This window comes from Armigeres subalbatus, chromosome 1 (assembly GCF_024139115.2).
Source record: "Armigeres subalbatus isolate Guangzhou_Male chromosome 1, GZ_Asu_2, whole genome shotgun sequence".
Taxonomy (NCBI): domain Eukaryota; kingdom Metazoa; phylum Arthropoda; class Insecta; order Diptera; family Culicidae; genus Armigeres; species Armigeres subalbatus.
This window is the reverse complement of record NC_085139.1, coordinates 14,206,604-14,230,241: the sequence shown is the minus strand read 5'-3', so window position 1 is coordinate 14,230,241 and position 23,638 is coordinate 14,206,604. Positions and strand designations below refer to the sequence as shown.

The following is a 23,638-nucleotide window of genomic DNA, read 5'->3' as shown; positions in this document are numbered from 1 at the left end:
AAAGAAAAGAGACTGCATCTATACTATGCGAAACCACAACCAAAACATCAGCCCCGTAAACCGACCTAAATGCTGGCATAAAAAATATAGCATTCTCTGAGGGGTTTCCATGCGAGATTCGAAATAAAACGCTTAATGCAAAGAATGTTACAACATTTGAACCGTTTGTTTTGAGAAAAGGCATATGTAACATTTTTGGCCAAAATGAGATTTTTATATATTCTGAACCCTCGTCCAAAAATACGTATTATGGCAAAAAATACGAAAAAAAAAAATTTGTTCAGGAATTATGAAAAAAGTTTCGATTGTTTGAGAAACTATATATATGTACACCCACTTTGAAGAGCAATTATAGGGGGCTGTCCATAAACCACGTAGACTCTTGAGGGAGGGGGGGGAGGGGTTTCGGAAAAGTCTACGATAGTCTACGAAGGGGGACGGGGGAATTTACCAAAAGTCTACGTAGACTTTTTATACTTTTTAACGATTTATACAGTAGCTTTGTGCAAAGTTCACTCTTTTGATTTTTTTTAGGATTTTCCGTTTAATGTAATTAATTTTCTTGACGAGCTCGGTGGTCTAGTGGCTACCGTTTCTGCCTTGTAAGCAGGAGGTCATGGGTTCAATTCCAGGCTCGTCCCTTTCCTACTTTGTATTTCTATCTAAGTTCTTTCTGTGTTTCACGTTCTACCAAAACGATTCCTACTGTTATAACCTTCCACACAATCCCAAAACCTCCCGTGGCACCTATGAGAGGTCGTAGAGTTCTCTGCATCTTTCTTAAGTAGGTGTCCAACTAACCATCCTTCCCCTTCCTCAGCATTCGCAAGGACGTGGCCAGGACAGATCTCGACTATTGGAAGGTGCATTGCTTTCATCTAAGAGATAGTGACTAGTCCCAAATCAATATCTGTGGTAACGGATGAAAGTGATGCTACTCTCGTACAATAGTCTTGGCTTGTACCACCTACGAATTTGTGCTCAATGCTCAATGCTAATGCTAATGCTAATAAAAATGTAATTAATTTTCTTCTTCTTCTAAGTTTTGCGTGGAAATTTCGTAAAAATTTCCCAATTGATAACCTTGAAAGCTTCCAGGTAATACTCCAAATAACTCTTCGTGATAATTCCGATGCTTTCCTTGAAAATGTCATGCATTTATTCATTCATTTATTTAGTTTACATCTAAACAGATAACACTGAACCAACAATTTGACGGCACAATACACGGTTCAAGGCCGCATCTCTCCATCCGCGCACACGCCCCACGCTCGCCAAGTCGTTTTGCACCTGGTCTGCCCATCTCGCTCGTTGCGCTCCACGCCGTCTCGTACCTGCCGGATCGGAAGCGAACACCATCTTTCCAGGGTTGCTGTCCGGCATTCTTGCAACATGTCCTGCCCATCGTACCCTTCCGACTTTAGCTACCTTCTGGATATATTTCTATTGTGTGAGAAGCAAATTAAGGAAAAAACGGCCAAAGTGCTGAGCAGTGAGCACCACTGATGTAGGGTTTCTTATCCCATTCCCGGCCTAGCATGCGTACGACTGCATTATTTAATTGACATTTATGACAGGAAGCAACTTTTGGGACGATTCAAATATGACGTCCACTACTTTTTGAGATTTCTAGACCCCCCCCCCCCTCTGTCACGCTTTTTGTATACGTAGTATATGCACTGTCACAAAATCTTAGACCCCCTCCCTCCCTAAACCTGTGACATCATTTTTGAACGACCCCTTTCCTGAATTTCGTGTGCCGTGTAATACTGCAATGGGGTTGACTTCTGCTTAAAAATAGCTATTCTTGCTAAACATCGTTTAAAAAAGCTTTTATTTGATTGAAATTAACGAGGTGCATGCAGCACTGACGAGTGCATGCAGCACTTATTTCAGTCATAGCGATGGCTTTGACCATACAATCCATCACTTCAAACCAGCTCCCGGCCTAACCAAAATTTCACTCAATTCCTCAACATCTTATTGTCATTCTCTCTCGAGACGGTAGAAAATGCGACGTAAACAAAAATATGCACGTTCCACGACAACGTTATGCCAGATGTTTTCTTTTTTTTCGATTGATTTATTTGGTAGGCTAAGGCATGTGTAACACTTAACGGACCCAATTATTATTATGATGTTTACATCAGAATCTTATTTTATAAAGTTAGTAAGAAGAGGAGAGAAGCCAACGTACTCATGGTGACTCGAGGTTAGGATTACAATGTTTGAAAACGGACGGGGGTTAGGATTCAGGAATAAGAGAATCATCATTATTAAGGAATTTCAGCTGCTCATCCGGTCATTTGTCGTCAGGAGCGATGCGACGTATCGTCGTGCTCGAGTTATGGTTCGACAGCATGCATCTTCCGGATAGCCAGAGCAACAGAGTTCTACGGAACAGAAAGCCAAAACAAAGTTAAAATTTAAAAAAATAATAAAATTTGATATTGATGTCAGAAGAACATAGGAAACTATCCTGCTTTTTACGCTAGCCATAAACTTAGTAAGGGGTGATTCAACTATGACAGATGCTGTGTACATTTTTATTGCACCATCCTTAGTAGGCTTGAATTTAATGTTTGTTTAACGTAGGTTTAACGATTTGTCAACTTTCCGTTCATGATTATTTTTGTTTTTCCACTATCACGGTAATTTTTTTCAGATAATAGTTTCTTTTAGATATTCTGTATTTTAGATTGACGTGCTAACATCTAATGCAAAATTTAATGATACAGAAATGAATTTGCTGGCTATTGAAACTATATTTGACCCTGGGAGTCCTGCTACGTCCCAGAAGGGGACGTGCCTAAGCCCCAAGCTGCTGGTCTACAGCCAACGGTAGAGTTTTCGGTAGGGTGGCCCTAGTAAAAGAATATTAATTTACCTTTTGATAATTTATTCGGCGGCTACGGTGCACGATAGGCTTTCTACTTCTACGAGAAATACCGCCGAAAAGATGGCTATGATGGTGAAGCTACACACTTAGCTCATTTTACAGTATTCGGTAAATTTTACCGAAATCTCAACCGCTGAACTGTTCGGTAAATTAATTTACAGATTTTTTGTAATTTTTTCCATTGCTGAACTGTCAAAATCACCGAAAATCAGCAAAATAATTTACCGAACAGTTCAGCGGTTGAGATTTCGGTAAAATTTTACCGAAGTCGGCGATTTATTTTAAGTGTGTAGTCAACGCAGCTGCCAGTTGTGGCTAGCGGCCCAAAACTACAGTGAAAGTGGGAATGACAATAGCCGAAGGACGGCCAACAGCAAGAGATGGCTTCGAATACTGCAAGCTTTGCAGCAGTGGTGGCTGTAGCTGTAGCGTGGTAGCTGAAATGGGCTTTGCCGCAACAGAATGAAGGCTTTTCGGAGGACGGCAGCGGCGTCGGCGAGGAATAGCTTCGGTGCTGGCTCGTTGGCGACAGGTTTTTGAGGCTGAGCGGGACGGTGATGGATTATAAGGCTTGGTTGGCCGGAGCGTAGAGGGTATGCCGAAACGGGCTTCACAGCGGCAGAATCAGGGCCTGTCGGTGAACGGTGGCGGCGTCGGCGAGGAATGGCTTGAATGCTGGCTCCTTGGCGGCCAGATTTTAATCTGCCGAGGGATGGCGCTGGCTGGGAAGGCTTGGTTGTCAGGAGCATAGAGGCGACGATGGGGAGTGGCTTTACGGTTGAATGGCGGTCGGGGGTGACCTGTCGGATGGCAGATCTTACGACGGATGGCTTTAATGTGAGCGAACTTTGCAGCGTCTCGTAGGCGGCCAGCCAATATCTCTTACTCTTTTCTCGGTTCTCACTATCGCTGCTTGCCTCGTATAGCTACCACTTGAATCTCCTTGATCACTCGTTATCAGCACGTTTGGTAACCATAATCACCGCGGCCAAACGAGCAAATTTTAAATTGCCCGTTGATTTCTATCAATATAAATGTTAGCCCTACGACCCCACGGCCCACACCAATTGCCAAAACTGTTACCGTTCGGTAACTCTATTCTTGCATTACCCCAATATTGATAACACAAAAGCTTCAGAACTACACGGTAAATAATCTAAACATTCTCTGGTAGGAAAAAAATCGTTACTTTGCAAGCACCGGAGATTTTGTAGCCGTGAGTTCAGAAGGGAAGATAATCCAAAGCAGATCAAGTTTGAAGAACCAATAAACTTGGCTAGGGTCACAGCTCTCTAGGGCTGTCTTCGTCAGCAAACTCAGTGTTCCGGATGATGACAATGATGGACAAAATTCTTTACAACTGGTTTGACGTTTGCAGATAGCTTGGATTTAACTGACAGGGCTACTGCAGCTTCGGAGATTAGCTTTTATTGTTTGATCATATCGATGATTTTACATGCTTGTTCGTCGTCTTAACTGCCAGGTGCTGTCACGGTGAATATTGCACTTACACAAATGTGGTTTCATCGATCTATCTATAGAGATGAGTGACGTTTAACGCTCGCACACTGATGTGCAATTCGGCATGTGTAAATACATGTTTGTTTTCCTTCTGCTCATAACCTCAAAATTGATCAAGTCATCACAATGGTTGCGAAAGAGTCAAAAAATATATGGAAATATACTCATTTTTACCCAAACTTTGCTGAGTAGCACCATCTTGGAGTGTTTGTTTTCCTTTTATCGTTACTCACACATTCAGACGTGAGAATCTCAATTCGCTTACTGCTGTTGTTGCAGCCAAGGATGTGGTTAATAGGGTGGTTCAAAAAATCGATTTTGCTCCACAGTGCTCATCTGATTCTTTACCATGTTCTGAGTGTCCTCTGAAAATTTGAGCTCATTTGGGTTAAAACTGATTTAGCACAAGCCATTTCAAGTTTGCATGCAAATTAGTATGGGGAAATTTATTTTTTCATTATACTGTTAATGACGCTTCCCCATCAAGCGCATGTTAAAAGAAAACCTACATAGCTGAAAGGAATACTCAGCAGCTTTCACTCAGTGAAAACCCCATCTCAATTAATCGTTCCAATAATTAGTAATCGAATTTAATCTATACCGTGGTTTTCTGGAGCTAATTGCATAACTCATCTACAGGCAACATTGCTGCTCGTGGCGCGAAAAAAAGCACACACAAATTCAGGCTACTATGTTGCACTGCACATTTCAGTGATGCCCTCAAAGAAGTTTAACGATCATGACTAAAGATTTGCAACATGTCTTAAAATCGATTACTAATTATTGGGACGATTAATCAACACGCGGTTTTCGTTGGGTGAAACCTGTTGAGTACCCCTTTTAGCTATGTAGGTTTTCTTTTAACCGGCGCTTAATGGAGAAACGTCATTAACAGTATAATGAAAAAATAAATTTCCCCATACTAATTTGCATGCAAACTTGAAACGGCTTGTGCTAAATCAGTTTTAATCCAAATGAGCTCAAATTTTCAGAGGACACTCAGAACATGGTAAAGAATCAGATGAGCACTGTGAAGCAAAATCGATTTTTTGAACCACCCTAGTGGTTAAATATCCTTCGGCTTTGGAAATGTTTCTTTTGAAGATAGAAACAAGTTGCGTAATTTGAATTCTTATTTATTTACAGAATATTAAATACAATGTTAATATTGAGGATGGTGCCCTCAAGTGAGGAAATCTCTGAATGCAATTTCCATTTTTTAACAAATATGAAATAGTTATGTGAATCGATACATTGAGCGTGCCTTCAGCGGCACAATAAGAGTTAACTTTCTGAAATCAGTATGGCGAAAGGCATCTAAGGTTCGATTTTTCAAAATTCAGCACCTTTATCAAAAAAATATCTGGTAGGCGTAGTAGCGGACACCTTCCTACATAACCGGTACCAAATAGTTTTTTATAAAAAGTTAGATGTCTTTCGCCATACAAATTTCTGGCGGTTAACTCATGCTGGCTGTTTGTGCATATACGATAGCGCCTGGATGCTTATTGGCCAGCCACTGCCAATAATTCATTCTCCAGGAAAACAATTTCATTCCGAATAACTGATGTATGAGACACGATATTTTGTGGTGAATTTCATATTCAGAATGATGCTCAATGAACGGCATTCACTTTCAAAGTGAGCTTGTTTGCTCGAACAGCAATTGCAGCCTATGGTCGGTGACTTCGGACACTGCATTAATAATTGTAAAAGATCATTAGTCCTCTGAGCCGAAATTGGCCCAGAAGAACGTAACCTTCTGTCTTAGAACGGAAAGAGAAAACGACTCCACATCCCTGAAACCCGCCATTCATCAAAAGTTCAATGTCAGATAGAACGCGTATCTTTGATACATCTGATCCTTAACTTCATAAATTGTCAAACATCGACAGCTTTTGAGTAAAAGGAAAGTAACAAAGCACATTTTGATCGAATTATTGAAATTATAGTGGACGCATGAAACGTCAGAAAGTGGTGAGGGGCCGTCCAGAAACCACGTGGTCATATAGGCGGGGAGGGGGGGGGGTTTGGAAAATGACCACGATAAGCCACATGGGGGGAGGGGGGGTGTTGCTCTCGAACCACGTGTTTTTTTTTTAACACGAAAATTTTTGGTAAATAACAATAGCGGTGTAAAAAATACAAATCATCAAAATTTAATGATTTAATCATTAAACGCAAAGCGCATCTTAGGGCCGATGCCCACGTAGCGTCTTTTCAACTCAGTGTTAAAAAGAATTTAGCATTAAGCATCGAGAAAACCCGGTAACGCAGCGTCGGTCGCAACGCCGATGCATATCTAAGTTATTTGGCCAACTTAGCTTTAGATCCTTTTTCCATAAAAAAAAAATAAACGAAAAAGCAGGTTGCGTTTCAGTCTCAATTTTCACCAAAAAAAATTGGGAAAGAAAAATAAAAAAATATTTTTTTAAAATTACGCCGCAGATGGTTTTTGGCATCACGCCGCCGACACTTTTGCATCAGCGGACTACAGCTACAATTTTGAAAACTGTTCATGTTTTTACAATAATTCAAGAAAAATCTTCAAAAGAATGTCTTGTTGATATTCAGGAAAAATCCAGTAAAAAGATTTCCTGTAAAAACTTTGACCTTACTTCATACAATCCTGATAAAGTGCTAGCATTCAGAATGTTTTTTGAACAATTCTCTCTGGAAAATTTTGCTTGTAAATTTTGCTACAAATTGGTCATGAAAAAAAAAAACAAAATATCGCCAGTATAAATGCCGAAAAAAATTCTATGTGAATTCTGTCTGAAAATTCAAAACAGTCTCGTGGGAAATACATATAATTTTCGGTGGAAAAAAATGTTCATATTTTCATATTTTTTTTTACATTCTAATGAATTTCTTCGACAAGTTCTTCCGAATCTTAGCATTAGCATTGAGCAATTCGCACAAATTCGTAGGTGGTACAAGCCAAGACTATTGTACGAGAGTAGCATCAATTTCATCCGTTACCTCAGGTAATGATTTGAGACTAATCATTTACCTCTTAGACGGAAGCAATGCACTCTCCAATAGTCGAGATCTGTCCTGGCCACGTCCTTGCGAATGCTGAGGAATGGGAAGGATGGTTAGTTTGACACCTACTTAAGAAAGATGTAGAGAACTCTACGACCTCTCATAGGTGCCACGGGAGGTTTTGGGATTGTGTGGAAGATTATAACAGTAGGAATCGTTTTGGTAGAACGTGAAACACAGAAAGAACTAAGATAGAAATACAAAGCAGGAAATGGACGAGCCTGGAATTGAACCCACGACCTCCTGCTTATAAGGCAGAAGCGGTAGCTACTAGACCACCGAGCTCGTTACTCGACAAGTTCTTCCGAATCTTCACCAGAAATTCTATTTCATTTCCAAAATAAGTTTTTCGAACATTTTGGGGAGTGCACTTCAAAATGTTTAGTCTCCAGTTAGCCTTACGACCAAAGGCATAGGATTGCCAATCCGGAGATGACGAGTTCGATTCTCTTTCCTGTCTAGGATGTTTTCGGGTGTCAAACATTGTCGACATCCTAGGTATAATGTATCCTTCGTACTTGCTACACAAGATATATAATCGTACAATTGCTGGCATTTAAAACTTTCAATTTATAACTGAGGAAATGCTAAAAGAATAAACTAAGTTGAAAAGCAGACCAACTTCCAGTTGGAATATGGAGCCATAGAAGAAGAAGAAGACTTCTAAATTTTTCAAGAAATAATCTTCTGAATTTTCATGAGAAATTAAATGGCCAATGCCACATGAAACACTTTGATATTACCGTTGATTTTTTGTTTTTGGATTTTTGTTTTCAAATTTGGAATTTTGAAATGAAATTTTTTACGCTCTTTGTGAATTCTATCACATTTTTTAAATTTTCCAAATATTTTTTTTATTCGAGGCATTATTTAGAATTTCCACCGAAGAGTCTATGGATTATCTTCAACAAATACTTTGGATTTTCAAAGAATAAATCTTTAGAATTCACAAGTTTCGTGTTTTTTTTAATTTGCACCATAAATTCTTCCAAAATTTCATGGGAAATTCATTTTTCTTCGGAAAGTCATTTTGATTTCTTTGTAGGTTCAGCTAAACATTGCTTTAAATCTTTACCATGCAAAGAAGCACAAGAAATGATTTAGAAATTTTAAGGAATTTTCACATCAGAAAATCTTTAAAATTTTGATTTAATTTTCTAAGGAAATCCTATTGGAATTGCTTCTAAAGTACAACCTTCACAAGTACTACAAAAGTGCAATTTTTTTCGTTATTTCCACTTGTAAAAACATCGAAATATCCTCGGGAAATTCATTATTGGTGTTTTAGATGAACTTTTCATCGATTTTCTACTGGAAAATCTTAGGAATTTCCATCGGAAATATTTTGGTATACTCCAAATAATTTCTTTTGGAAATTAAAAAAACTGCTGAAAATTTCTAAGATTATTTTTTGAAAAACGAAAAAAATTTCCATTGGAAATTTAGAAGAATTTCCTTTGAAGATTCATTAAATTTGCCCAGGATTTTGAAAAAAATCTTTAGAGATTCTGTAAAAAAAGTAAGCTGGATTTTTTTCTAATTTATACCGGAAGTTCTTCGGAATTTGATGTTTATTGGAATTTTCATCGTAAATATGCATTTAGGATCCTTCTACGGATTCTTCTAGTTCTTCAAAATTTGTACCGAACCTTTTTAGGAACTTTTCCACAGAATTTCGAAAAAAAATCGTTGAAATACTGAAGATTTTTCCGTGGAGACTCGAAGAATTTCTTCTAACTATTCTGAAGGGTTTCCTTGCAACTCCAGAATAATTATTCTTGAAAATGAGGAAGATCTTGGAATTTAAAATTCATCCAAGCAATACATGTAGGCAATTATTTAGGATTAAGAAGCCTAGTTCTTATGATATTGAATAATTAGGCTAATTGATCGAAAATTCAATAATGCACCTAATTAGAACATTTAGGTGCATTTTAAATTTTTCGATCAATAATGCACAAAATTCTAGTAGTGCGTATGAAAAAGGTTATGACATAGAGAAGTTTGCATTTAAAAATCAACAAGAAATTCTAAATAAAATGCTTTTTAAATTCATAAAAGGGTCTTAGAACTAAGAAGAGTCCGGCGATATGAAAAAAGTGGCAGTGTTCCAGAAAAAACACTCCAATTCCTAAAACAATCTAGGTAATAAATAGTGTTATAATAACGATTGAAATTGAATTCCAAAACAAATCTCAACCCTTTCAGGACGGATGGGTCATATATGCCCAGCGTTTTAGATTGTCTATAAAATCACAAAAGAGAGCTAGACCACCATTTTCTTCAGTAAAATTGTTCATCTAGATATTGGTTTTACAGAAAAAATATGGAGCTCAAATTTGACTGACCCTGAAAACTCAGTTATCCGAAACTTTGGAAAGATTTCGATTCTAAGAGCATGCAAATGAAGTTGAAATGTTTGAATCATTCTGAACACTCAGATAAGATGGGTCATCCTGAACGTTAAGCCAGTGATTGCTCTCAAGTTCAGCCCACGACTTCTCGGGTGATCAATCATGACATTTGTAATGTCCTCATCATCGGTATGTACCCAATCCGATGAAATAAGCATATGATCCTAATTTCCATTAACATGAGATCTAAGAGACAAGGTACCCAAAATTATCTTGAGTCAACATCAAGCTGCACGGTGGCTATGCGTTGGTTGTAGGGCCTGAGAAGCACTGGGGTCACGGACTTGAATGATTACGTAGTTCAAACATTACGACTTCCAGGACGTTTTTTAAAACCTAAAAGTTTTGTATAACCTAAGTCGAGTCAAGTACGAAACACTGAAGACGACCTTACTGTTGAGGTCGAAATACGTATCTGTCAAGGTACAATCAAGTGGTGGAATTAAATGGGAAGGTACAAACTCGTCTTATGACAAGTAAAGACATTCCATTAAAAAGCTCAACATAATTTTTTTAACTAAAAAGTCTGTAGTAGCTTGTACAAATAACAATTGTTATATCAACCCAATGGACCTAATGGGATATTATATCATACATCATTCATAATTTGGTTAATTGGATAAATCGAATGATCCGAACTCCAAAATGATAACTGATCTATATTAAATTCATTCTTTTATGAGTCGCTTATGAAAAGACCATTGACTGAAGCATATTCGAGATATGGAATAGAAGTTCCTTGGGAAATTATTCGAAAGACATCAGAGTGACCGAGAAAATATGTTTAGTATAACATCATTGGATTCCACGAGTCAATATCAAAATAAAATTTCAATGAAGAATTAGAAATTTTGAGAGATGAGCCAGCTCTAGATTATTTATCAGAGAAAAAATAGAAATTTTCCATAATAGAATTGGAAATTGCCAATGAAGAAATCAGGGTATGAGTATTAAATAAACATAGAGTTACTGCAAATAATGCAAAATTTCCATAAACAGTTGAAAATTTTCCACAAAACAATAATAAATTAGCACTTGTAAAAGCAAAAATTGCAATTATGTATTTAAAAAAATCACCAATAAAGAAATTAAAAAATATAGGGATATTTTGGAAAATTTCTAAACCATTACAAATTTTTCTCGAAATTTTTATAACATATTCGCGAGTCCGCATTTTTTGGTATCCTCCTGATGCATCGAAGGTATGCGAGTTCTAGATAACCTAATACCTGATACACATTACAACATGATAAAATCATAAAAATCTTCGAAATAATGAAAATTTATAATTTCCATGCTGGGTTTTAGTTTGATTTTGAATCAGTTGAAATTGTCCATCTTCAAAATTGATCGGATTAACCATATGTTTTAGTTACATAGGTTTTTTTTTTATTTTTGTGCTTGAAAAAAAAAACCACGTGGTCAAAGGGGGGGGGTCTGCCAAATGACCACGATAGACCACATGGGGGGGAGGGGGGGGGTTGAAAATCTTCAAAAATATGACCACGTGGTTTCTGGATGGCCCCTGATTCAGAATTCATAGCATGGCCAGCGTAAAAAGAGCTTGCATATATACCAATTTACGATCTCCCAAAACACCTCGAATTTCCTTGAGGGTTGTCTACCTTGGGCCACAAGGGTATACAACAGTTGCTCTCTGGAGGCATAATTTTCCGAGCAGAACCAAACTACGTGATTGATGTTATCATAACTTCATAATTTGCTATCAACAAGGTTAATTCTGTAGAGATGTGCGTTAACCCTTAAATGTGCAATGTATATGCGCCTTTACTGCAAAACATTAAATGCCAATAAGCCCTATAGTCGCCTTTAATGCTATTTTAATGCAGGTTTTGGACCAATATAAGGCTGCTTAAATATTCAATCCTACTTTATCGATAAAGTAGAAATTTTGCTGAGTAGCGTTTATTCAGCATCCGAAATGCTGATTGAATGCTTAATTTTAAAGACAAGAAAAAAGTTTTTTAATGGCATTTTTTCCTAATTCTTTTTTTACATAGCTTTTTTTTCATATTATATCGTTGTTGTATTTTCACATATTTGAAATGCAACCTAATTTTTTACCTTCTTGAGCGGGATTCGAACTCGCGCTCTTGCCACCCGACGCTGTAGTTGTCATCGCCCTTACCAGCTGGCCCATAAGAGAGAGATGGTAGTGGGAATAATTGTGCCCAACATAAACACTAGGCCCCTTCAGGAACATTGAAACTTAATCTAACTCATCTCAGAATGCAACCGTCACAAACGTCATACCCAGTTGCAATGAAACAGCTACAGTAGTGCTGCTTTAATGCATCCATCGAAAATAGTGCAATGGAGTAATAAAATGTAACTAAACTATGTATAAACTCCGGCACAAGCGATGGTGCGAAAAATTGTTATCCCTCTCCCCATGTTTCGCGAAAATCAAATGCTGCTTACTTTGCTTCTCCGAACTGATTGCATACGACGATGCGCCACGATAAGTAGTAGGTTCAAGACAGCAGTTTTTCTACTTGCTTTCAATCGGTTTGTTTGGTGGCGTGGTTATAGTGGGCGCTCTACACATTTTAAAATTGTTTTGGTTTCGAATCCCGTCGCGGACCTACATTTTTGTGAATATGCTTTTAAAACTTATCTGGCGAAGTGGCGAGGTGGAGAATTCGGAGGCCCTGGAAAAAACTCGTTTTTCGAGAGTTGTCTAATCATAAACCTCACCTTCCTGTGCGCCCACCTTTGCTAGCGAGTACGCCTTCTCATTGCCATAGATTGCGCAGTGAAATGGGACCCAAACAAAGGTAATCTTGAATGATCTTTCGATCAAAACACGCATCTGCTCATTTGTGTTTGTAAGAAAGTAATATGCGTGCTTAACATGTTTTATCGACCGGAGTGCCTCGAGATTTATGTTATGTTATGCGTTGAATGCATACAGCCAATGACAATACGCAAACAACAATATTGAATTCGTATACCAATTTGGTTATGTGGTTATGTGGCAGTCAGCTGCTGAGAGGAAGCAGAAGGACCAATTACTGCAACAAGGGGCCATGAAACAGTCAATAAGCTTCAAATGACTGTCCACTGTTAGAATTAAGAGGTCGATGATTGGGCTTGATGAATTCGGAATAATGAATAAATTCAAAAAACGGTCCACAAGGTCCTTAAAAGAGATCAATCCTCGCTTGGACGGAATACTAATTTGGGAAGTGCGAATTGCATTTTTTCTTCCATTGATTCTCCTAACCGGCTGTGTTTTGGAAACATCGATTTCAGGCAATGGCGGGAATGTATATCTTTATCTTATCTGGATCCTGTACACCTCCGGTGGTGCAAAGGGCCGACTTGAAAGATCTCCATCCTGAGCGTTGCCCGGCTATCGCTTTAACCTGTTGCCAGGTTAGATTTCGGTCGACTTCTTTTATTTCTTTATTGAGGCTTCGCCGCCATGAGCCTCTGGGTCTGCCTCTGCTGCGATGTCCCGCTGGGTTCCAGTCTAATGCTTGTTTATAGCCCCTACGTAGAGTGTGGCCGACCCAGCCCCACTTCCGATCCCGAATTTCAGTTGCTATCGGCCTCTGGTGACAACGACGATGGAGCTCATTGTTTGAGATCCAGTTGTGAGGCCACCAGGCCCGAATTATATACCGCAGGCATCTGTTAATGAACACCTGCAGCCGTTGAGTGTTCTCCACTGATACACACCATGTTTCGCTAGCGTATAACAGCACAGATTTCACGTTAGAGTTGAAAATTCGTATTTTGGTGCGTTCACTTATCTGCCTGTTTTTCCAGATATTTCTTAAACTCGCAAAGGCAGCCCTTGCTTTCTTGATCCGTGCGCCTATGTCGATCTTGGTATCGCCGTCCGACGCCATTTGGCTACCAAGATATTGGAAGCTTTCAACATTCTCCACTGGTTGCCCGGCTACTGTGAAACTGGAAGGAGTCGCCGTGTTTCCATCCAACGATTTGGTTTTGTTGACGTTGATGACTAAACCTGCCGAAGAGGAGCGCTCGGCAAGGTCGTAGAGCTTACTTCGCATATCAGAGCGCCGTTGCGCGAGGAGTGCAACGTCATCAGCTAATTCGAAGTCGTTTAGATGCTCCATGGTTATAGGCTGCCATAACAGCCCGCGGTTTGGTTCACGGTCAATCGCACCTACCAGAATCTCATCGATTACGATGAGGAACAGTAACGGTGATAGGATACATCCTTGCCTCACACCAGCTACGACCCGGATAGGGTCGGACAGGACCCCATTGTGCAGTACTCTACACGAAAAGGCCTCGTACTGTGCTTCGATGAGGCCGATGATTTTCTCAGGAACCCCCTTGCGTCTCAGGGCGCCCCACATATTCTCGTGATTGAGACGGTCGAAAGCTTTTTCGTAGTCAATGAATACCAAGTAAAAGGACTCTTGGAATTCGTTGACCTGCTCCAGAATGATGCGGAGCGTGACAATATGGTCCACACAGGATCTTCCGGCACGGAATCCGGCATGCTGCCGCCGGAGAGTCGCATCGATCTTCTCCTGAATCCGGGCTAGGATAATTTTGCACAGAACTTTGAGAACGGTACACAGCAACATAATGCCTCGCCGGTTGTAGGTCATTTGGCCTAAAGTCGTTTGGCCTAATGGTCGTTTGGCATAATTTGAAAAACGTAAATTTTTCTTTGTAGTAAAATATGTGAAAATTTTAATATTTTATTTAATCCTACATTTGGAAATCCACATTACTATTATTGGTATATAACAACATTATCCGATAGTCATCGTCAGTCACATACGATATGTACACTCCCGGCCAAAAGTTTGGGTTCACCCTCGAAAAATATAGGCAAAAGTTTTTGATCGTATTTTCGCCGTCTTGCATCCGATTTCGGGTATTGTTAGCTCGATACAAATAATTTGAGATCTTGCATCGTAGGTAGGGGAACGGTTTTGCACTTCATGCCATAGCTCCTATTTGCATCTCATCAAAAACAAAGCAATGAAAAGGAATTTGGTTTGTTTCATATTTTTGTGATTTTTTTCATTAGTGAGCACGCGGGTTAGCAAACAGAAGCGACAAGATTGGTGTTGTATTTCTTTGTTTTGCGATGAGATGAATATATGTTCAGTAAGATGGAAATCGAAACAGTTCCCCTAGTTTTGAACTAACAATCTCCAATTTTTTATGTACTAAAATATTACATTAAGGTGATTATACAATAAGTCCCGTGGTGAATTTTGGATTGTATAATCACCTTAAGATACTCATTTGTCTTATTATTATGTTGTAAAAATATGTTGATTTTTCTCTAGCCCACAAAATTTCGAAATGAAAAGTGAAATGGAACCCAATTTTAATCATCTTTGAGGAGCATTGATGATTATTCGGCGGAAAAAATTTGTTTTATTTTTAAAAATCAAAATGTTTACTCAAGTGCATAGTATACATCGGCCAAAACTTTGGGCTCACCCACTATATGGTGAACCGGCCATAGGCTCGGGTTCATTTATTTTAGCCGTTCACAATTTTAGCCGAATATTGTCTGAAGTACAGTTCTTGATGTTTTGAAGGGTCACAGGGTGTCTAGCGTCACAAAAAGTGAAGAAATGTTAAAGTATTGTAAGAAAACAAAAACCATTCGATTTTGGCAACATAAATGTTCCGAACGTGATGCCAAAATCGAATGGGGTCTGTATTTTGAGTTTTAAAGTTTTGACATTGTATAGGAAACATACAATCTTTACCATATGGTTGACACCTTCTTTAAAGCATGAGCTGTTCTTTCGAGTTTTACTGCATGTTGCTTTGGTATTGCATATATGACAAGCATTTTCCTAAAATGTTGATGCCTTCTTTGATGCATGATCAGTTCTTTCAAGTTATACTGTTTTCATATGTCGACATTGCCAAAACATATCTGATTCATTGTTGTTTATACCTTCCTTTTTATAAAATCCTGTTTTTATTGTATTATAAAAGTGATTTGCAATATTTTAACGTTAGTTTGTATTTCCCTTTTTGATCACATGCACATGGCTTTATTCAGGGCTGGTAGCAAGTCACTTTTTAGTGACTTGGTCACTATTTTGAGGCTAGTCACTAAAAAGTCACTATTTGCATCCAAAAGTCACTAAAGTCACTATTTTTCGTAAAATGATCACTAAAGTCACTATTTTCGCACCACCGTTTGTAAAAAAAGTCTAAAATTAAAATTCATTTGTACCTACCATTATCATCAACCAAATCAAATGTAAATCTGTTAGCAAAATATATAAAGTTTGAAAAATTGCTCCAAGGCCGTCTTATGAAACACGCAGAAAAAACTACGTTAAAAACAAACATATTCTAGGTAAATCCAAACAATAATTCAGTTTGTTCTGGCATCAAAAATAAATATGTTTGGATCAAACATATTGTTGCATTTGAAGCGAACGAAAACTTTTTTTTGAATCAAATGTGCGTTTCAAGTTGTTTCAACCAGCTAAATGTTTGAAGCAAACATGGATATTATTGTTTTGGTTCGGGCATTCATAATATTTTCTTATCAATTCTACCAATTTTCATATTCTGGTAGCATTTGACTACCAGATTTCACAATTCTAATCGATCATATTTCATTTACTAACCTTTCTGTACCTGAAAAACATCCTTATCATCAATTTGGAAGCAAGAAAACATATTATTCCACGCTTGCTCCTGCTTCTCTGTTGACCTCCGATCGGATCCGATCCGAATTCGAGTTTTTGTTTACTTTTGCAAGAGCGAGCGAGGGGCTGCCCACTAGTGTTCGTATAAAACAAACAGGGATTTAATTTGGTTTTAAAAATAAATATGTTTGATTCAAACATTTTACCATTTTAGAAGTAAACATGTATATTTTTGAAGCAAACAGATGAAATTTGTATCCGTGAAGGCAGAGTGGGTTCGAACCATGGACTTCGGGATCGAGAGACACACAGACAGACCACACAGCGAAGCTTGGGCATACGTTTAGGCAACGCCGTATATGAAGCGCAGGATTGTTACAACTACAAGGATTTCGCGATTTTCGCGGTTTTTCGGATTTGATGCGGATTCACATAACGGTTACGGCTTCGCACGGATTTAGTTTTGGGAGTAAATTTAATAAATAAGGAGCGTAGGGTTTTGTTTTCGATAGCAAAATGTCGTTGAGAAGAGACTCCACATTTGAAGTCATGCTTACCCAATTTTTGGATATTTCCAAGCCATTATTGAATGCATTATACTCTTGGGCACTCGTTTAACAAGCATTAAAAGGGTAAGAACTTGTTGTCATTTTTCATCGTTTTTGAATATCCATTTTTTTGTCACGTCAATTTTGACATAATTCCGAGATATTTCTTAGTTTCTGATTGATTAACCCACTCTACGACGAACCACACAGCATGATATTGTCGGCGAAGCACCACATTAGAACTCGGACATCGGGACTTCCGAACCGAGCTTTCTTCCGAAGTTTTATCTGTCAAACTAATTGATGCGTTGTTTAGCGCATCTTTAGGCGAATACAGCGCACTACTTGGGTAAGTTGGGTAAGTTTCCTGTATCTAGAGAAAAATCCACCTTCGTTATAAAAAGCTTCCTAACTTTGTTTCTCTTAGAGGAACTTTCACTGTAATTTCTGTAGCGATGACCGCATAAATCTTTTTCTTAGGAATTCACCAAACAATATCTACAGGAATTCTCAAAAAGATTTCTACCGGAATTCATGAAAAAAATCCGTTTGTATTTGAAGGAGATTTTTTTTTTAGGGATTCGCGGAGAAGTTTTTAAAGTTTTTATAGAAATTCCTGAAAGACAGCAGGAATGTCTACAACTTTTTCTGCCTTGAATATATGGTATGAAAGAATTTCCGGAAGTTTGTGTGCTGACATTCGCCATCGGATTTCTGTTGGAATTTCCGTTTGAACTCCTGGAGTAAGATTTCACAAGGATTAAAGTATTTTCTGCACAATTTCTGAAATGAAATCCTTGAAATTTTCACAAGGTTTTCCACAGAAAATCAACTTCCGCTGAAATTTCTGAAAAAATGTCAGAGTTTTCCAAAGCAATTTCTGCATCAAATTCAAGATTTTGGATCACATTTTACGAAACTTGAAACTTAGGAAGCTTAGGTTCGGTAAAATTCATGTTATATATGAGTTGATGTTTTAATGAAACCGAGATCAGGGTCTCGAAAAAACAAATGGCAAATGGACTCTATATGTATTTAAATTTGTTTCAATTAAAAATGTTATTTTTAATTATTAAAAATCGTATTTTAAAAATGTCATTTTGGATTCTTTAAGTTTTTTTTAAACAATTTTTCCTTATAAAGATTCATAAGCTTTGTGATTTCAAATAATTCTCTGTCTAGTAATTGATTAGATCATTTTATTTCTTTTTAACCGAAAAATCGTGTTAATTTTTCAACGAGCGAAAGCGAATGTTCACACGTCTAACTACAAAAAAATTAGCGAAAGCCCAATCCAAAATATCGTTCTAGCACTTTTTCATACTGTCTTGCAGCTGAATCATCTATCTATGGTGAAACTTTTGGGAATATATTTTGACGAGACAATATTTTTTGATCGATAGTAAAAGATAGCGCAAAATTTGCTATACTTCATTCTGCCTTTTTCATACACAAACTGCAGTTTCACGAAAAAATTTGAGCGCATGTTAAACTTTATTACCACAAAGCTGTAGAACTTGCTTCAAAATCGTTGTTGAAATTATAAGCATGGTTTAGTGTAACAACTTGTAACTCGTTTACAATGTTGTGAAAACTCATAAGTGAATATGTACGTTATGTGGAAGATATTGATTTGGAAAATGTATTGGAGGTAACCACTTTTCCTTCGATGGGACTCGAACCCATCGAAGGGAAAGTGGTTACCACCAATACATTTTCCAAATCAATATCTTCCACGTAACGTACATATTCACTTATGAGTTTTCACAACATTGTAAATTAATGTCCAAGTCGGGTGGTTTAATCCCCGATTAAATTAACTTTGATTGAATTGTAACTCGTTACCTGCTCCCGTGTGTTACGGAATAAGGTTTACCATGGTCATATTGTTAGCCTCTGGATGTTCCAACGAATACCTTCCTCATTATCCAACTCTGTGGTATTTATGATGGTGTCGCCAAGTCGGTTGTCCCCTGCTAAGATCCATCCTCTCCCTAGTTACGATGAAGATGCACACGGCCAGCAGTAGTAATCCTCATGATTTTGTAATGTTTGTCTTCTCTTGATTTCTGATAGCATTCTAATAAGGATTTGAAAAAACATGATATCTCTAGTTTCCGATCTACTACGAGTTACACATTAACAATACGAATGCAACTCAGCTCACTACCTGGTTAGTATTTCATACAAAAGTCACTATTTGGTCACTTTTTCTGTTTCTGAAAGTCACTATTTGGTCACTTTTTTCGTCACCGTTGGTCACTAAGTCACTATTTTGAACGGCATTTATCGTCCAGCCCTGCTTTATTTTGCACCTACAAAAAGAATTTCATATTTAACAAAATATTTCAATCATTTACGTCTATATGTATCTATTATGCCAAACGACCATTAGGCCAAACAACCATTAGGCCAATCGACCATTAGGCCAATCGACCATTAGGCCAAATGACTTTAGGCCAAACAACCTTATGCCAAACGGCATTAGGCCAAACGACTTTAGGCCAAACGTGGCACAATCGCCTCGCCAGTTATCGCATACAGTCAGGTCACCCTTTTTGGGCACCTTTACTAAGATACCTTGCATCCAGTCGACCGGGAAAGTTGCGGTGTCCCAGATATTATGAAATAAACGATGCAGTAGTTGAGCGGATGTCATGGGGGTCAGCTTTGAGCATCTCGGCTGATATGCGGTCGACCCCTGGGGCTTTATTCGATTTCATGTTTTGGATGGCTGTTTGAATCTCTAGCAGTGATGGAGGGAAATGTCGGGAATGGCGGGAATGTCCTGCTGCAATATGGATCCAAAGGAGCAGTGAAGACAGAAACAGGTTGCTTCGGGATTTTAACTTATCCCCCATTGCCTTCAGGTTTGGCCAATCTGTTATGGATGACTTTTGATTTCTTACGGCGCGATCCCGGGGTAGACCACTGCTTCCTGTTTTCGGGAACGTGTACCAACGCAGAATCATCCATATCAGCTACGTCAAAGCCCAATTCGTCAATGGAAATGGAGTCGTAATAATAACTTACTTGAACGGTAGCTGAAATAGCAGCCGTTGCAGTGGTATCGGTGGATGTGTCTTACGTTTTAACCATTACTCCATAAGTCTGCTTGGATCCGTAGGTAGGATACGCACCACACAATAGCAATCACACTACCGTAAACAATCCGCGATGAGACTCAGAACAAGCGTCTGGCTCGAACAAGCTATCGGCACGGAATAAACGACATCTTTAATGTAGTTTGACATGTCGTTTCGAGTCAGCAGCATTTCCGCCTTGAATTTCCAAACGAGTATGTATTTGAAATAATTCAATCGTTTCTTTGCTTACTTCCATGACCGAACAAGGCCTCTGTAACTGGTCCAAAAATCTTTCGGAATTAGAAAGACGAGCAAAGTTTTACTGAAATGAATGACGGATAACTGAAGACTTATTGATTGGTTTTCTTCGTATAAATTATGTTATTGAGCACTGGTTGCTTCGATTCGTTTTCTCCAACAGGTGGTTCCACAGCTTCACAATCATGGAGTTGACCATTAGCACGGACAGTGTAGTAAAACTCCTGCATATCGCTCCAATCCATGTTCCATCCTGCGCTTCAACTAGGTATCACATTTTTTTTGTGTTACCTTTTCTAGAGTCCTTCCTACACCGACCTCGCAACTGTTTCGTTGCCTGTTGTACCGGTTATCAGCCAATACCATCCGACTCTTGGCATTATTTTTATAGGCTGTCACTCCTCATCCAAATTCATTCTATTCTAATTCTATTCACCTCTACAACATATGATGACTGGGAAGTCACCCTTCTGGCTGAGACAGCCCGGTCATTTGTATTTTTCTTTCATTTCCTGAAACATACAAAAAGTCTCGAATATTTGTTTCATATAAAATACAAAACAATTGTTTAAATAAAACGTTTTCTTTTCTAAATATTTCCAGACCATTCACCAAAACGACACCCAAATGAGCTCTTTTTTTGATTTATTCGATCCGACGGCTTCCACGTCGGACCACGATCTCAATGGCAATAGCAGCAACAGCAACGATGATGACGAGGAGGACATGTTTCTGTCGTACGACGAAATGCTCAGCAAAAATACCAACAGTCAAAAGCGGTCAGTGGCGATCCCTCCGCGGTTACAAAACCATCAGCCCTTCGTTCAGCATCAATACTCGCCGTGCACAGCCATGATCGACTTCGATCTCGATATCCTTCCACCGGAACCACAACTGGGTAACATCGAGTACAAACTGAAGCTAATCAATCCATCCAAGCAGCGGTTCGAGCATCTGGTCACGCAAATGAAGTGGCGGCTACGCGAGGGAAACGGCGAAGCCATCTACGAGATTGGAGTTTCCGATTCCGGACAGTTGCACGGACTCAGCGATGCAGACATGAACTGTTCGTTGCACACCCTGAACCAAATGGCTCGCAAACTGGATGCCTCGACGTCGGTTCTCCGACGGAAAACTCTAACCGCTGGACGATCGGTTGTTGAGGTGTTGGTCCGAAAGATCCCCGACGATCAGCACAACATTGAAGTGCGGGTCGCCGTCCTTGGTGGAGCTGATGCCGGCAAATCTACTCTCCTTGGGGTGCTGACGCAGGGCGAATTCGACAATGGCCGGGGACGAGCACGGCTTAATATGTTCCGACACATGCACGAGATTCAAACTGGGCGTACGTCATGTATTTCCCACGAAACTTTGGGGTTTGATCAGCAGGGTAATGTAATTAACTACAAGTACAATGAAATGATGACGGCTGAGGAGATCAGCGACCGTTCGACAAAGCTGGTGACATTCATGGACTTAGCTGGTCACCGGCGCTACTTGAAAACGACAGTACAAGCGCTCTCCGGATATTTGCCACATCATGCTCTCATCGTGGTCGGTTCTGGAAGCACCATTAGCAACATGACCAAAGAGCATCTTGCCATTGTCCATGCCCTCGATATGTCCTTCTCGATTGTAGTGACAAAGTGCGATTTAATCCCACCAGACGATGTATTGTTTGAGCTGAAGAACCTTTTAACTGCTGTTGGATATCGGAAAGTGCCATATCAGGTTACGAACGAAGACGACGTGCTGAACGCGAACGCACATCAGAACGTCGAGCAAATTGTCCCCATTTTCTGTGTTTCGAATGTGACTGGCGATGGGCTGGACCTGTTGACCAAATACCTTTACGTCCTGTCCCCGGGCATCAGCAACTCGGAGAAGGAACGACTCGAGCAAGAGCCGGTCGAATTTCAGATTGACGAAATATTCAAGGTGGCCGAGGTTGGCCTGGTGGTCGGCGGGTTGCTGTGCAAAGGCGTCATCACCGAAAACATCCAGGTGCGAATCGGGCCCCAGATGGACGGGACCTTTATGCCGGTCACGGTGCAAACCATTCACCGCAACAAGGCGCCATGTCGGGTGGTGCGAGCCGGACAGAGTGCTTCGCTTTCATTCTACCCGGGCGACGATATACCACCTCTGCGACGAGGCATGGTAATACTGCCGGACTATGAGGAGGAAGACATCGCTTACGGGTCGTACTTTTTCCAGGTAAGCAGTCGGATAGCTTGTGAGCTGGAAAAAGCCATTGGGCATGTATGCCGTATCACTTTATCAAAGGGAAACTAGATCCAACAACTAACTAACATACTAATATTCCTTCCTATAGGAATTATTAGTAGTAGTATTGTAGTTAGTTAGAAAGATCCTAATTAACTACAATTCAAGGACGTGGTCGACGATGTGTTCGATCATTCAAACGTTTGAGTAACTGAAACTTGCACACTGATATTGTTCGTTTGCTTTTTTTTCTCGCCATGAATTATGTTACACTCATTGGGCCATTCCAATTCGTTTTATTACATTCATAATCACAAACTAACGATGATATTTTTCAAACAACTTCAACCCGCAGGCTCGTATATCGGTTCTGTTCCACGCGACCAGGATTTACAAAGGCTTCCAAACGACGATGCACATCGGAAGCATCCGACAGACGGCCGTCATCGTGGGAATCATGGAGCAAACGGACGGTATCCGCACGAATCAGACGGCGTCGGTGATGTTCCGGTTCGTGCGGCATCCGGAGTACGTGCGGCCGGGCATGAGAGTGTTGTTCCGCGAGGGCACCAGCAAGGGAATCGGAAAAGTAACGCAAGTATTTCCGCTTAATCAGAAAGTGAATTAAACCGTATTTTTGATTGTGTACGTTCCGAGGAACGTACCATACTTTGGAAAGTCAAAACTAGTTATATATTTTTAAAAATGACTTAAAACTATGTAAATAACAGCAGAAACATTAAAACTGTGATTTCTTAATTTTTAATTTAGGTTGTAATGAGGGAAAGTCAGAATTGAGTTTAAACAGTTTTACATGTCCGCGAAAAAAAAAACTTGACTATGCAATAATTATCGGAACTAGTACTATTATAACCTTTATAATTGCCGTTCAGTACCTAGCTAAAGCTCTTGATGTATGTTTCGGAACCATGAGAATTTCGAACTCTCAGCTCTTCCGGAAAACTGAAATATGCGTGTGTGTTTATGAACCTTCGAA

The 23,638-nt window shown here is 39.3% G+C and overlaps 1 protein-coding gene across 2 annotated transcripts in view; it reads left to right on the top strand.

Annotated features, from left to right (window-relative positions):
• The window catches only part of LOC134222134 (GTP-binding protein 2), a 39,792-nt gene extending 16,392 nt beyond the window's left edge, over positions 1-23,400 (top strand). For both annotated transcript variants that reach the window (XM_062701279.1, XM_062701283.1), the window contains exons 2-3: positions 21,019-22,632; positions 22,997-23,400. In XM_062701279.1, the coding sequence (XP_062557263.1) occupies positions 21,043-22,632; positions 22,997-23,269 (1,863 nt within the window). In that variant the 5' untranslated portion in view covers positions 21,019-21,042 and the 3' untranslated portion in view covers positions 23,270-23,400. The remainder of the gene's footprint in view (positions 1-21,018; positions 22,633-22,996) is intronic.
• Positions 23,401-23,638: the final 238 nt, after the last annotated feature.